Raw genomic sequence first — 15,715 nt, forward strand, 5'->3', positions numbered from 1 at the left:
ATGAAAAAGCTAAGTTGTCCCTTGATACACACACGTATAAAGATGAAACGCACACACTGACACACTTTTTGTGCATGTGCATCTGCTGTAACACGAATAAAATGACTGAATGTGCTTCATGTTTTCTGTTTTGCAAGCACACAAACTCAGAAAGTTGCAGATTTTCGACAGCCCCCTGCAAGCATTTTGGACGTATTGAGTTCAGCGCTTCCTTTGATTGTTAGCGTTGTTGCTTTAGAGGCAGAGCGGCCTCACATATTCACTCTGATGTCCCGTCTGGCCTCGGATGTTGCTGCAGCTCCGTTGATCTGTACTCGCTCTGCTTTCTCTCTCAATAACAGCAGATTCTTTACAATGTTGGACTTTTGAACTTCTTCTAAAACCTTTCTTTGATTTTTCTACAATAATTCTACAAAGACATAAAACGAACATACAAACCGTGATTCTGCTGCGTTGCCATGCAGAAGCGTGGTCCTGCTGGACCAGTTCTCCTGTTCCACCATCAGGATGTGGTCCAGCGTGGTCCTGCTGGACCAGTTCTCCTGTTCCACCATCAGGATGTGGTCCAGCGTGGTCCTGCTGGACCAGTTCTCCTGTTCCACCATCAGGATGTGGTCCAGCATGGTGGAACCTGCTGGACCAGTTCTCCTGTTCCACCATCACGACTTAGTCCAGCATGGTCCTGCTGGACCAGTTCTCCTGTTCCACCATCAGGATGTGGTCCAGCGTGGTCCTGCTGGACCAGTTCTCCTGTTCCACCATCAGGATGTGGTCCAGCGTGGTCCTGCTGGACCAGTTCTCCTGTTCCACCATCAGGATGTGGTCCAGCGTGGTCCTGCTGGACCAGTTCTCCTGTTCCACCATCAGGATGTGGTCCAGCATGGTGGAAGGTCTTCCCTGAAAGAGACGTTGTCTGGATGGGAGCAGATGTTTCAGCATTGATGGAGCTTCCCAGATGTGGAAGCTGCCCACGCCATCGGCACTAATGCAACCCCATCCCATCAGAGATGCAGGCTGATAACAAGCTGGATGCTCCCTCTCCTCTTTAGTCTGCAGGACACGCCGTCCATGCTGTCCACAAACTATTCCACATCTTCATCCAGGTTTCCACTCAGAACATTTTAAATGAGCTTTGGTCCAGAGAAGACGGCGTGTTTCTGGATCCTCTTCACATATGATGGAGCTTTAACCTGCATGTGTGGATTTCAGCCTGAACTGGGTCCACACTGGTTTCTGGAAGCTTCCTGAGTCCATGCACTGGTTTCCAGTAGAGAATCCTGTCTGATGTTAATGCAGAACATCTCCAGCATCCAGCCTGGTCCCAGCATACAGAGATTCCCTCTAATTGTCTGAGCTATCTTTCAGTGATATTTTACACTGTAGATTTTGGCATTTTGAAAGTCTGAGGAACATGTTTCACAAGTTATTCCCCAAATTTCAGATCCAGTTTGTTTCAGACTGGTGAATCTTTCCATCTGAGAGACTCTGCCTCCCTGAAGTGCTCCTTCTTTCTGCAGACACGTTGCTGTTTGGGTTTATGAGATTTCTCTGTCACAGCATTTGGTTTCTATTTACCTCTTACACATCGTCAGAACACTGTCATACTGTCACAGTGATAGTGGTAAATATGACACACGCACTTAGTCTGCGGCTCCATGTGACCTCTCTGCAAAGTCCAGACCGGCCTCCTGGTCTTGGTCTCCTGCTCCTCCTCTTGGGGTTTCTCTCCTTGTGATAACGAGGATGTGTGTCTTTGGCTATCCACTTCATGCCAAATGACAACTAGACCCCCAGTGGAGCGCGGTGGTTGATCGTGTCTTTGGACACGCATGCGTGCTTGAAGTGAAACACAAAGCAACCAAGACGGATTATTTCTGAACCTGTGAAGAGAGAGATGAAACAACTGGAAGTAGGTCTGTGGTTCGCCGTCAGTCTCCATTCATGTGGCAGGAAATCTTTTATTCCCATAAAATCCGCTGCTTACGGTGACCAGCTGGGCAGAAACGGCGACGTGGCTGAAGAGAAGGGACATTTAGCTAAAATCCTCCCAGAAACACAAGCCATGCCCTGAAAATGGTTTTCTCTCTGAGTGTGTTGGTGTGAGCAGCGGCAGCGTGGCGTGGGACCGAGACGGAGCAATTCCCAACATCATGCTCTCGTCGTCGCTCAGGAAGCCGAAGAAGCATGGAAGATTCTCGCCAGAGTCATTTTTCTTCTGCTTTGCCGTTGGCGCCGTCCCCTGCTGGGCCCGGCCTGATGTCATGAATAAATGCATGTCATGCCTCCACGGTGCAGATCACGCCGCTTTCCCACCCACCATGAACCCTTTCCACTCCCGACCTCATCTTCCTCTCTCCCCATCGTTTCCACTCCGCCCAACCTCCCCGCAGAGCGTCAGCCAATCAGCGGCCTCGGTTTGCCCCTGCTTGGTTCGACGTGTCCTCGCCGTCCTCGTGTGGACGCTGCAGCGCCGTTCACAACTTTTCACCGTCTTACTCAGGTTGCATTTCCTGTTAACGGAAACGCCGCCTGGTCAAGACGGCGGTTCTCCGGCTGAGAGGAGGTGCAGCTGAGCCGGAAGGAGGCCTGACTGACGTAGGGAGCGAGTCGCCTCGTGGCTGGTGACTTCCTGTCCCTCCCCAGGGCGGCTTCACGCCGAGGTCACTCTGATGAAAACGCCATTATTTCCTCCTAATTACAGCTGAGTTACAGTAACAACATTTTCTTTATGGCTTCTTCATCCCTTTGACCTCCACAGCCGTATGGCGGTGGGGGGGGACCTACCGTGAGCACTAATAACTAAATAAATAACTTAAAATTCTTTTTATTTCCAGTTTCTGCCTTTATTCATCTGTTTTTACCTCCTTTCTGTTTGTCATTTATTTCGACACGTTTTTTCCCATTTATTTCCACATCTTCCGGCTTTATCTATTTCTATATTTATATCACCACTTTTACTGAAGCACCGATATTCCCCCACCCACACGATGATGTGTTTGCTCGTACGCTTGTTTGTGATTGCGGCATGTTTGGCGTCCGTCCGGCGCTCCGGTCTTCCAGGAAGCGCTCCATGACCTTCAGCTGTAAGGTCTTTGTAAAGAAATCGTACGTTAATGGATGTGTGTCTGTGAACTTGTCGTACATTTTCTTCATAATCGATACCATGATAATAAGATTTCTTGGTTTTTGTCTTGGAGAAGAGGTTGCTTACACTCTATTACAATGAAATTGGAAGGTGGAGACTGCGTTATTTATTTTCCTCTTGACTGCTACCAACAGTTTGAGGGACTGGGGGGCTCAGACGGCACATCAGACGCCGGTGGGGGGACTTCGCTCCGGTAGATATGGATTAACTTTCAGGTTGGCCGAGCACAAACCGTAATGATTCTCTCTGTCTGCCCTTGAAATTATCTTCTCATCATTTACTTAAATTGATAGATGCAGCCGTTTTCTTTTGGTTCTGACTTGCGTTTCTGGCAGGTCTGAATGGAGGAGAACGCAGGCTACAGCAGGTGGTCCGTCTCTTCTTTTATTCACCTGAAAACACACATTTAAGCAGATTAAACAAACAGGAATTTCTGCTTTTAAGCAACTGACTGCGAGCTACCTTCCAAATTCCCCGCAGAAGATGTCAAAACAGATTAGCTTCTCTCAAATCTACTCCCAGATGAAATGATTGGAACAATCAAAGCGGCTTTGCATAATTTCCTTCTCTTTCTGGAGAATCCGTCTGACTTTCTGCTCCTCTGTTGTGTCGGAGCCTTGAAGGATTTTTACCCTGTAAATCAATGAAGATGATGTATGAGGCGTCCACTGCTGCTGGGATGAAGCTTTCTGTGATACGCCATGATGCATCATATTGAACGCGTTCGTATTTACAGACTTCTTATCTAGTAATAGCACGTAGTGAGGCGGCTGCTCTGCAACGTGCCTCATGAGGAAAAGTATTTACAGATATTTCATGAGACGCTGTCGGCAGACGGATCCGTTTCATCTGCAGGCTTTCATCATGACAAACCGTCTGAATGAGGTTCAATAACCAATCAGCCGTCGTCACAACCAAACATTTGGGGCAAAAATGATATTAAATGAGATGAAATAATGCTGGACCTGCGATGGACTGGCGAGCTGTCCAGGCTGGGATAGGCTCCAGCTTCCCGCCACCCTTCATCAGACTGAACGGTTAGGATGATGAATGAATGAATGAATGAATGAATGAAGTAATGCTGGACTGAAGCAGAAAATAAGATCAGGGATTATTCTTTGGACTTTAAAGCCTTACTGGGTTGGACTGGAAAGTCACGGTGGTGGCTTGGCAGCAGAGACGAGGTTCAGGGACCGCCGCCGCCTGATAACCTGATGAGGACACGGTGTGACGGGGGACAGCTGAGGCACCAACTGCAGGAGGGCCCACCCAGAGCTTTGTGACATGGTGCATCATCCAGCTGGAAGTCCCCCCCCACCACCGTTCCACCAGCAGCAGCCTTGATCTTGACGGCAGGATGGATCCATGTTGTCATGATGTTTCCAGCAGATCCTGATCCTACCATGTGGATGTGGAGCTGAAATGGAGACTCATCAGACCAGCAACCTTAATTCCTCGTTCTTCTTCACCCTGATGCTCAGTTCCAGAGTCAGCGACTCGTCTTTACATGTCTACATGCTGCCATGTGATTGGCTGGTTAGCAGCCAATCAGCAGGGCTCTGGAGGGCGTTGGCTAAACTGTCATCAATCCTGGACAACCGCTTCCCCCTTTTCATCAGACTGTGGGGCAATTAGCTTAGCTTAGCTTAGCTTAGCGTAGCTTAATATGTGTTTGCTTTAAAAAGCAGCTGAACAGGTTAAACTGTTAAATAGACGGTGAGTTTTAGTTGAAGTAGTAATTTACTAGAACAGCCAAACTGCTTAAAGAGAACACACACACACACACACACACACACACACACACACGTCATATGTCTAGCAGTTTTTAACATACACTGCCAATAATATTTGTGTTGTTATTTAGAAATGAATAAATATGAAACATGATGTGTTTGGTGCTGAGGTTTGTGTTTGGAATGGTTTGGAATGGCGGCGTCCCAGTTGCCTTCTTACGTTGGCTCTGCTTTGATCTGGGCCCTCCTTCCAGGCCAGTAGCGATGGGGAAATAGCCTTTTATGAGGCTTCCTTCATGCCCGGGATCTTGCTAGGCTTAATCTGCCAATATGTTTCACTATAACAAATCCCCGACTGCACTGATGTCGGTCCAGAGGAAAGAGACAGGAAGATACTGGGTGCAGAAGTTTGTCTCCCTAAAGGTTATTTTATGGTTTTTAAGGGGAAGGATGGAGCAGTGAGGAGAAATTGGAAGAGAGAAGGGTGAATATCCCTGAGGAAGTTAATGAAAGTCCTTGACGTGGGATGAAGGCAGCTGTCACCTGCTGCGGTGATAGATAGCAGGATTAGCATTCCCGGCTCTATCACTGCTTTAACTGGAGCCATTTGTTGATTAATTAATCAGGTAATGTATTAGATCTGACTGTCCAAAGCCACAACCTGGTACGGTCCCGCGCAGCACGCTCCAGACATTCCAGTCGTTTCCAAATAGGCTGTTCCTTCCTGGGAGCTTTGATGCGAAGATCCGAGCAGTCGTAAAGCGCTTCCACCTGCTTCCACTCAGCCTTGTGATGGATTTCTTTTCCAGCTTTCAGAGGAAGTTTTGAAAACTGTCAAGTAAACTCAGGCAGGAGGAAGGTGAAGATAAACCTGGGCCTGGGAGACGCGCAGCTCGACGTCTTCCCCCTCTGACATTGAGCGGGACTCAAAAAGCCCATGTGAAGCATCATAATCAATGCACTGAGTTATGTTGGGGAACACAAACACTCAATACAACCCAGCCTTTGTTTGTGATTATAGTTGTTGGATTTCTTCTCACTCGTGGCTACAAACCCTCAAACACACCGTGTTGTGCTGCTGCGCCGCTTTAATGTGTTCCTGTAAGTAGGCTGATTATCATTATTGAGCTTTTGGTTCAGAACAGATTAATATGGAAGCATATAGGCAATAAAACACAAACAGCTCCATGTTTGGACTGTCAACTCACCAGTTTTACTGCCTAGAAATGATTCCTTTTCCCAGTTTTACACATTTCTCTTCTCCTTTTAGGAGTTTTAGTTGTCTGTTTCCCAGCCTGGGGTCCCCAGAGCTCATTGGTCCACCAGGCTTTGGCTGAACTGAGCCGGTGTGAATGTCATGTCCTCACAGACACAAGTTCAGACGTTCATTTGGATGCTTCTTATCATGTGGAACCATAGACCGTATATGAATTTCTGCTGGTATTTTGTATCCCAGAAGTGGTCTTAACATAAACAGCCACGTTTGGACCAATCTCCCGCCCCCATCTGGAACATAGACCGGATTCGAAAGATGGGCAGAGCTTCTAGCAGTTAAAAGTGAAGCCTATGTGGAAGTGCATAAAACTGCAGTTCCCCCTTCATCCACTAGGGGCTCCAACCAGAGCAAATCCCCATAGACTCCCAAGTTAAAAAGACCAAATAAACATGTTTACAGCAGAAATAAACATGTTTACAGCAGAAATAAACATGTTTACAGCAGAAATAAACATGTTTACAGCAGAAATAAACATGTTTACAGCAGAAATAAACATGTTTACAACAGAAATAAACATGTTTACAGCAGAAATAAACATGTTTACAACAGAAATAAACATGTTTACAGCAGAAATAATTTAATAATTTTTCTAACTCACCTGTTTAAAAATAATCTCCGGGTTAGCTCGGTTAGCTCTTAGCTACAGAAAGCTCGGAGTTCGCTCGATGTCAATCATCCACCATGATGCTCACAGCCCCCCTCTCAGCTCCACCTCTTTGCCCATATTTGTATTTTCCGGGCGCGACGACACACATGGTGATGGTAGGAACCGCCCACGGAGCTTCAATTCAGCTCTTCAGAAACCTATGGGTGACGTCATAGAGGCTCCGCCCACCTTTTTATGTACAGTCCATGCGTGGAACTGGTGGTTCAGAAGTCTGAAGGTTCAGAAAAACGAGGTCATAAGGCTGAAGATTGGTTCCTAATAAAATGAAAATAATTGTGGGGAGAAGCTACCTGACATAAGGTTAAAGCCGAGCCGACTGTCACCAGGTTGTCGATGTGAAACATGTTCTGACATGAGCTGGAGCCTCCAGATAACCAGCTGCAATCACGTTGTGGTTGTTTCTGGTCTCCGCGTGCTCGGTGCGTTCTGCATGTAGCCCACCAGCCTGGCGCCTACACCCCAGCTGCTTGCTGAGTTTGGGAGCGGGAGCTGCTAAAGCCACCATCCATGCAGGCATTTGTGAGACAATTTTCCTGCACTTTTGCGGTTCCACTTGCTTTCTAATTATGGCGTTTCTGAAAGCTTTGGCATGAGGGCTGTAATAACCCACCATCTTGGTTTAAGTGTCAATTAAAATCTTGATTGCTTAGTTAATGTCTACATAGTGACGAGGCCTTACATCATCATAAAATAAATGTAATTATATTCTGTGTTCAGCAGTTGCTGTTTAAAGACAATATGTTCTAATGATTTCATGCTTTATAGACTCTTTTAATTAGATTGTGTTCACATATGAACACGTTATGATTCATGCACCATAGATCAAAGATGAGAGATGATATGGCCTTTTTTATGTGTTACACTGCTGCGTTGCACCTCCTCCTCAAGCGCTTGTGTGAAAGAACGATAAGAAAAAACTTTGTACTGTTTTATTAGAGAATTAACCTGCTCACAGCTCCACATTCACATGGCAGGATCAGAATCTGCCGGAAAAATCATGATGAGGTGGAACATGAGATTCTCATCATGATGAGGTGGAACGGGAGATTCTCATGGTGATGAGGTGGAATGGGAGATTCTCATCATGATGAGGTGGAACGGGAGATTCTCATGGTGATGAGGTGGAATGGGAGATTCTCATGGTGATGAGGTGAAACGGGAGATTCTCATGGTGATGAGGTGGAATGGGAGATTCTCATCATGATGTGGTGGAACGGGTGATTCTCATCATGATGTGGTGGAACGGGCGATTCTCATCATGATGAGGTGGAACATGAGATTCTCATCATGATGAGGTGGAACGGGAGATTCTCATGGTGATGAGGTGGAACGGGCGATTCTCATCATGATGAGGTGGAACGGGAGATTCTCATGGTGATGAGGTGGAACGGGAGATTCTCATCATGATGAGGTGGAACGGGAGATTCTCATGGTGATGAGGTGGAACGGGCGATTCTCATCATGGTGTGGTGAAACGGGAGATTCTCATGGTGATGAGGTGGAACGGGCGATTCTCATCATGGTGTGGTGGAACGGGCGATTCTCATCATGATGTGGTGGAACGGGCGATTCTCATGGTGATGAGGTGGAACGGGCGATTCTCATCATGGTGTGGTGGAACGGGCGATTCTCATCATGATGTGGTGGAACGGGCGATTCTCATCATGATGTGGTGGAACGGGAGATTCTCATCATGATGTGGTGGAACGGGCGATTCTCATCATGATGAGGTAGAACGTGAGATTCTCATGGTGATGAGGTGGAACGGGCGATTCTCATCATGATGAGGTGGAACGGGCGATTCTCATCATGATGTGGTGGAACGGGAGATTCTCATCATGATGAGGTGGAACGGGAGATTCTCAGGGTGATGAGGTGGAACGGGAGATTCTCATCATGATGAGGTGGAACGGGAGATTCTCATGGTGATGAGGTGGAACGGGAGATTCTCACGGTGATGTGGTGGAACGGGAGATTCTCAGGGTGATGAGGTGGAACGGGAGATTCTCATGGTGATGAGGTGGAACGGGAGATTCTCATGGTTATGAGGTGGAATGGGAGATTCTCATGGTGATGAGGTTGAACGGGAGATTCTCATGGTGATGAGGTGGAACGGGAGATTCTCAGGGTGATGAGGTGGAACGGGAGATTCTCATGGTGATGAGGTGGAACGGGAGATTCTCATGGTGATGAGGTGGAACGGGAGATTCTCATGGTGATGAGGTGGAACGGGAGATTCTCAGGGTGATGAGGTGGAACGGGAGATTCTCATCATGATGTGGTGAAACGGGAGATTCTCATGGTGATGAGGTGGAACGGGAGATTCTCAGGGTGATGAGGTGGAACGGGAGATTCTCATCATGATGAGGTGGAACGGGAGATTCTCATGGTGATGAGGTGGAACGGGAGATTCTCACGGTGATGAGATGGAACGGGAGATTCTCATGGTGATGAGGTGGAACGGGAGATTCTCATGGTGATGAGGTGGAACGGGAGATTCTCAGGGTGATGAGGTGGAACGGGAGATTCTCATCATGATGAGGTGGAACGGGAGATTCTCATGGTGATGAGGTGGAACGGGAGATTCTCACGGTGATGAGATGGAACGGGAGATTCTCATGGTGATGAGGTGGAACGGGAGATTCTCACGGTGATGAGATGGAACGGGAGATTCTCATGGTGATGAGGTGGAACGGGAGATTCTCATGGTGATGAGGTGGAACGGGAGATTCTCATGGTGATGAGATGGAACGGGAGATTCTCATGGTGATGAGGTGGAACGGGAGATTCTCATGGTGATGAGGTGGAACGGAAGATTCTCATGGTGATGAGGTGGAACGGGAGATTCTCATCATGATGAGGTAGAACGTGAGATTCTTATCATGATGAGGTGGAACGGGAGATTCTCATGGTGATGAGGTGGAACGGGAGATTCTCATGGTGATGAGGTGGAACGGGAGATTCTCATGGTGATGAGGTGGAACGGGAGATTCTCAGGGTGATGAGGTGGAACGGGAGATTCTCAGGGTGATGAGGTGGAACGGGAGATTCTCATGGTGATGAGGTGGAACGGGAGATTCTCATGGTGATGAGGTGGAACTGGAGATTCTCATGGTGATGAGATGGAACGGGAGATTCTCATCATGATGAGGTGGAACGGGAGATTCTCATGGTGATGAGGTGGAACGGGAGATTCTCATGGTGATGAGGTGGAACGGGAGATTCTCATGGTGATGAGATGGAACGGGAGATTCTCATCATGATGAGGTGGAACGGGAGATTCTCATGGTGATGAGGTGGAACGGGAGATTCTCATGGTGATGAGGTGGAACGGGAGATTTTCATCATGATGAGGTGGAACGGGAGATTCTCATGGTGATGAGGTGGAACGGGAGATTCTCAGGGTGATGAGGTGGAACGGGAGATTCTCATGGTGATGAGGTGGAATGGGAGATTCTCAGGGTGATGAGGTGGAACGGGAGATTCTCAGGGTGATGAGGTGGAACGGGAGATTCTCAGGGTGATGAGGTGGAACGGGAGATTCTCATGGTGATGAGGTGGAACGGGAGATTCTCATGGTGATGAGGTGGAATGGGAGATTCTCATGGTGATGAGGTGGAACGGGAGATTCTCATGGTGATGAGGTGGAATGGGAGATTCTCATGGTGATGAGGTGGAACGGGAGATTCTCATGGTGATGAGGTGGAACGGGAGATTCTCACGGTGATGAGGTGGAACGGGAATGTTTCCTGTGTAGAATCTCTCACTGTTAGAATGAAGGCAGTTCTGGAGGAAAATGGTTCCAGTCTGGTCATTTGCAACGAATCTGAAAGAAATTATTGCATCTGCTTGACGATCCGGAGGTTTCAGATGATTCCAGCATCACTTGCATGCAGCTTGTTGCCTCTTCACATCAGCAGCTGTCATTGCTGCTATAACTGTAAGCAAACTTCACAGCTCTCTTTAGAGAGACTTAGTTTATCTGTTTTCCACTTTTCTTCTGTCCAATATGCGGACGTGGCAGCGAGGGAATTCAGAGTTATCTTCGGATTCGCCTTGATGCATTCTGATTCCATTTATATGAAAAAAAAAGGCCCGGTTATTCTTACAATATTGAATTGGTGCTGAGGGAGACTTCTCCTGGGCTTCCTGCACGTCTCAAACCAAACCTGCAGATTCTGACAGGTTGACACTTTAATTTCCTACACACTGTTTCACCTGACTTTCCCAGATAAAGGCAGAGACGCTCCCGTAGAAATATCCACATCAGTGTCTGGACCGCAGCTAGATCCACTCCACTGTTGGCTTTCTCTTTTCAGGTTTGGAAAGCACCGGAGGGATGAGCAGCCGGATGACAGGATGGAAAGGAAGAGCTCCAGTAAATCTAAAGTGGTGGACGTGCTTCAGGCGTCTGAAGAGGAGACTCGGCGGATGCAGCGGGAACAAGACAGGTGAGAAAGCAGACAGAACTTCATACCAAAGATCAGCTTCACTTCCGTTTCAGATTCTCATTGTTTCTGGATGCCTGGAAACTTCATGAAAAGGAGGATGAGGTGGTTTTTGGTGGTTCTTGGATCACCTCTGTAACAAAGCACCTACATACATGGTTGTTTCTTATTCGATTTTAATGGCTGATATTAAATCTCTGTCATAGGAGAGTTATTAATCTGTTATATAGCAGAGGGATGTTGCTTGTTTAATGACATTTATATGTTTTAATTGATTATTTTAGCCACGCTGGGATCGCACATGGACATCCTTTTTTTTGTGCACAAACTCAACAAATAATAAACAAAACAAGATAACTTTGATGTTTATGCTGAATCTTGTTAACAATATAACATGTAAACTCCACAGATTAATCTGCAGCATGTTCATTTGGCCAGCTCTGATAAAAATCCCCAATTTATTCCATACATCTAAACTATTTTATTTATTTATTCATTTATTTGTTTATTTATTTATTTATTATTTACACAGATCTGGCGACCTGCTGGAGTTATCCAGTTTGGGAAAAGTCTGAAAAATGACGAGAGTAAAATGCGAAAAGTTTCATGAATAAACCAGGTTTTTAGATTCTGGAATTGTGACAGTTTTCATCTTCTGTCATATCGGTGCATGAAAGAGGTTGTTTCTGGACGTAGTCGTCTGTGCCGCTGACGTCCTGATGCTGCTCGCAGGCCTCCGTGGACGTAAGGCGATGTGATGGCGCTGGTTCCGGTGGTGAAGTCGATGCAGCGCAGCGTTTGTTTCGGGTTGGTAATCGCTGAAGAATCCGCGTTTCCTTCTTCTCCGCCTCTCTTTGCTCCGTGTCTTCTGGTCTTCACCGACGGCGGGGTCATCCCAACGAACAGGCCGTGGCGTTGCTTTGGCCGTGCTAACCTCGTTCCTGACGGACACCCCCCCATCCCACACACACATGTAATTCTCTCCGTCAGAGAGCACGATGTCAGCGGCAGGGTGGATGAAAAAGACGGCTTGCTGCCTCCATTGTTCTCCAGCAGCCAAATGAAGCCAGTAATCAAAGTGCCGTTGGTAATGACAGCTAATTGAATAGAAACAAAAGGGTTTGATAACTCTCCCTCTTCCAGAGAGGGAAGACGAGGCTAAAACACACTGAAGCGCCACAAAGGGCCTCTTTTCCCAGCTGAATGGAACATCTGGAGGCCTCGCTCTGAAAGCTGCGGCACGTTTCCTTTTGCTGTTCGGCTACGATTTGTAGGTCTAAGAAGCTCCTCTCTGGCTGAAGGCCCAACACATTTCCTCTCTGCCTTCCCTGGAGACCGACGGCCACGCTTCTCCTTCCAGATCCGTCCCTCTGAAGCAGCTCCCAAACAACTGTCATGCTAAACAGCAGAATCAACACAGACCTGCAGCGGGCATGAGATATGTAGAGCCCATCCCCGTTTAAATCCGGCTGCTTTGTCTCGCAGCACATTTCTCATTCCCCGTCTTGTTTGTGTCCGTTGTGCATGTCTGAGCTCTGAGCTTCCCATGCAGGGCGCAACCTAATTCTTTCCTTTTGTACCTGCTCCCATCACTCAGCCCGGCCGGGATTGTCCCCAGTTAACGGACAGCGAATCCTTCGGGAAATCGCTGTGCGTAATAATGAACCCACTTGCCATGAAGCCGAGTCAATATTCACAGCATTCAGCGGCTTCGGAACGCGTCTTCTGCTCCCAGGGTGGCACATTTTGATGCTTTTGGCTCCGTTCTGATTGATCACGCTGCTGAGATGATGGGCTTACATCGGCGAGCTGTGATGGGCCTCGGCCAAGCCAGCAGCTCAGCTGACACTAGTGATCATTAATTGGAGCGGACAGTTCTGACAGGGAGCTTTTAGTGATTCAGAGAAGAGGTGAAGCAGATTAATCCATAAAACTGCACCTTTTACCTTGCAATAACACAGTGATGGTCATAAATTTAAAACTTTGACCCTGATGAGATCCTTGCGGTTGACGTTTCGGCCTGCGGTCGTTGCAGATGCGCTCCGTTCACATCACCTGACGTCTCTTATGGAGAGGAAATGATGGAGAACAAACCTTCATCACATCCACGCTGTGCTTTTCAGCTGCGTGATGATAAAGAAGTTTTCTGCATCTGTTTGGCTGAACGTTGGCAGATTGGACGCGACTCCAGTGATTGGCTGTTTCATGTCTCATGGAGGCAGAAGCTGATAAAGATCAACGCTCAGCCGTTGTTCTGGCTGCTGTTGGCCTGTGGACAGAAGCAACGACATCTCTCTCCGGCTGGCTCTCGTTGGGAGAGCCTTCAGAAACATCGGCGGTCTGACTGGATCCCAGTGGAACCACGGGGAATGGTACAGAGGAGACTTATCTCTGAACACGCCGGCCCTGAAGTCATATTTTTTTGGCCGTTGCGCGTTCACAAAACCAATCTGACATTGTTCCTTCTTCATTTTGCGGCTGAACTGAACTCCATTTTCTGTCTTCCTCCGCGGCGGCTGATTGTGATGTCCATTCTCTGTTATCTGCTCGGCGCCGCTTGGCTTCTAATCAGTGGCCGGCAGTCCTCTCCCCGCCACTCTTCTCCTTCCCCAGACCAAACACAGAGCATATCTCGCCTTTTTTCCCTTTTAAGACTTCCTGCTGACTCTGGACAAACAAAACCTGACCAGTGTTTCTGAGCTGCTCAGCACAATTTGCTTTTGACACGAAGCAAACCTGGATGTGGCCGTAAAACTGCTGGTCTTACTAAACAAAAGGAAAAAACTGTCAGCAAGGAGACACATTAAAAAGGAAATAAAGCAATCAGCTTCAGGCAGATCATTTCCTTTCCTTCTTTTTGTTTTTTCACTGATATCTTTCCACTTTGTCAAACCATCTCATTATTACAGCGTGCTATCTTAATCTCATTTGCAGATGGAGTTCAAAGGAAGGTCTGACTGGCTGATTGGGAGCTGTGATTAGATTTGTAATTATATTGATACCTACAGCAACTTAATGTGATTATTAACAGCAGAAAGTGGGAGAATTATCTCTGTGACTGTGATTTTTTTGGGGAAAGTTTGCAGGCAGAAGTCGTTTAGCGAGCTCTGATGAGATTCAGATCCATTCTGCGCTCCGTCTGCACTTCACAACAACGTCGGCTTGTTTTGATGAGGCCGTGTTGAAAAGAAAAATCCATTCAAGGCGTCGTAATGTGGAAATAAGAGAGCAAATACATTCTGTTTCATCCACAAAAGCAACGTTGCATACTGAAGAGGCGTGCTTTCAGACTGAGAGTGTGCAGACTTTAAAGTAAATGAAAGTAAAGACAACTCCTCCCTCGTGTCCTTTGGGTAGATTAAAGATCGCAATACTTATGGAAATGTGCTTCTATCAGTATTCATGCAGAAATGTTGCACTACGTCGGGGTTCTGAACCTTTTTTATGCTGGCGCCCAACTTTTCCAGTACAAACTGGTTGGCGGCCCACTCAAACATTAACACGGTACTGGTTTAATAGATCTCACTGGTTTTCATTTGTATTCAGTGACTAAACCAAGTCCACTTTCAGTTTGACGAGCTAAAAGCTGTTCCAATATGACCTGATGAAAATGTGTTTATACGTCACGTATAGAGACTAAGCTGCCCAATGGGCTGATGATTCATGCAACAGAGTCAAGCTACAAGATCGAGTTAAAAGTTGGGCTTATGAAGACAAACTCTACTAAATATCTGTCTGCAGAGACAAAAACAACCAGATAGTAAAAGAAATTTGATGAATATGGTGTTTGTTAAATACATTCATGATAATAAAAAGGTTTTATTAAATAAAGAAATTTTCTTGTTTATTTATATGATAAAATACAAAACATTGAATTGGAATAAATATTTATTCTATAAATATTAGTTTAATAAACTTTTTAGGAGCCAGATATGACACACCTGTTCTGCATCTGTTTGTTAAAAATGTCACCGTCTGCTTTCAATGTTTTGTTTCCAGATGCTGCTGTAGTGTAGAAGCTTCAGCGTTCGCATACTTTAGCTAGCGAACGTTAGCTAACACTACGTACACACCACTCGGCTTTGTCGTTTTTACTGAAGCAGACCTCATGAGTTGGATTGGTATTGCGTAATATTTTGGCTTTAAGGGGATTTAGGCCATGCTTGCATTTATTGTTTTGTTTTGAATACTTCTTTGTAACTTTTAGTTAGCTAGCCTTTTCAGGCTAGCCCTGAGCTAACGGCTAGCGCTTTCCTCTGCTCAAAGTATGTTAACTGGCACATTACTGCCACAGAGTGGTTAGAAGCTGAACTACAGCCGAGCTTCTCATGAATGATAATATGTGTTGTGCCTAGTTGATAAGTTATGCTGTCCTGCGGCCGCACAGAGATGAAGGATTTTGGCGACCCTCTAGGTGGTGCATGAGGCCCAAGTATGGCCTCCTGG

The 15,715-nt window shown here is 46.7% G+C and overlaps 1 protein-coding gene across 1 annotated transcript in view; it reads left to right on the forward strand.

Moving 5' to 3' along the window:
• The window catches only part of LOC306770681 (partitioning defective 3 homolog), a gene marked incomplete at both ends in the record, with an annotated part of 372,575 nt that overhangs the window by 349,681 nt on the left and 7,179 nt on the right, over positions 1 to 15,715 (forward strand). Inside the window, one exon of the mRNA XM_079259581.1 lies at positions 11,141 to 11,272. Coding sequence (XP_079115707.1) covers positions 11,141 to 11,272 — 132 coding nt within the window. The remainder of the gene's footprint in view (positions 1 to 11,140; positions 11,273 to 15,715) is intronic.

The sequence above is a fragment of the Telmatherina bonti genome (assembly GCF_933228915.1).
Source record: "Telmatherina bonti genome assembly, chromosome: 20".
NCBI lineage: Eukaryota > Metazoa > Chordata > Actinopteri > Atheriniformes > Telmatherinidae > Telmatherina > Telmatherina bonti.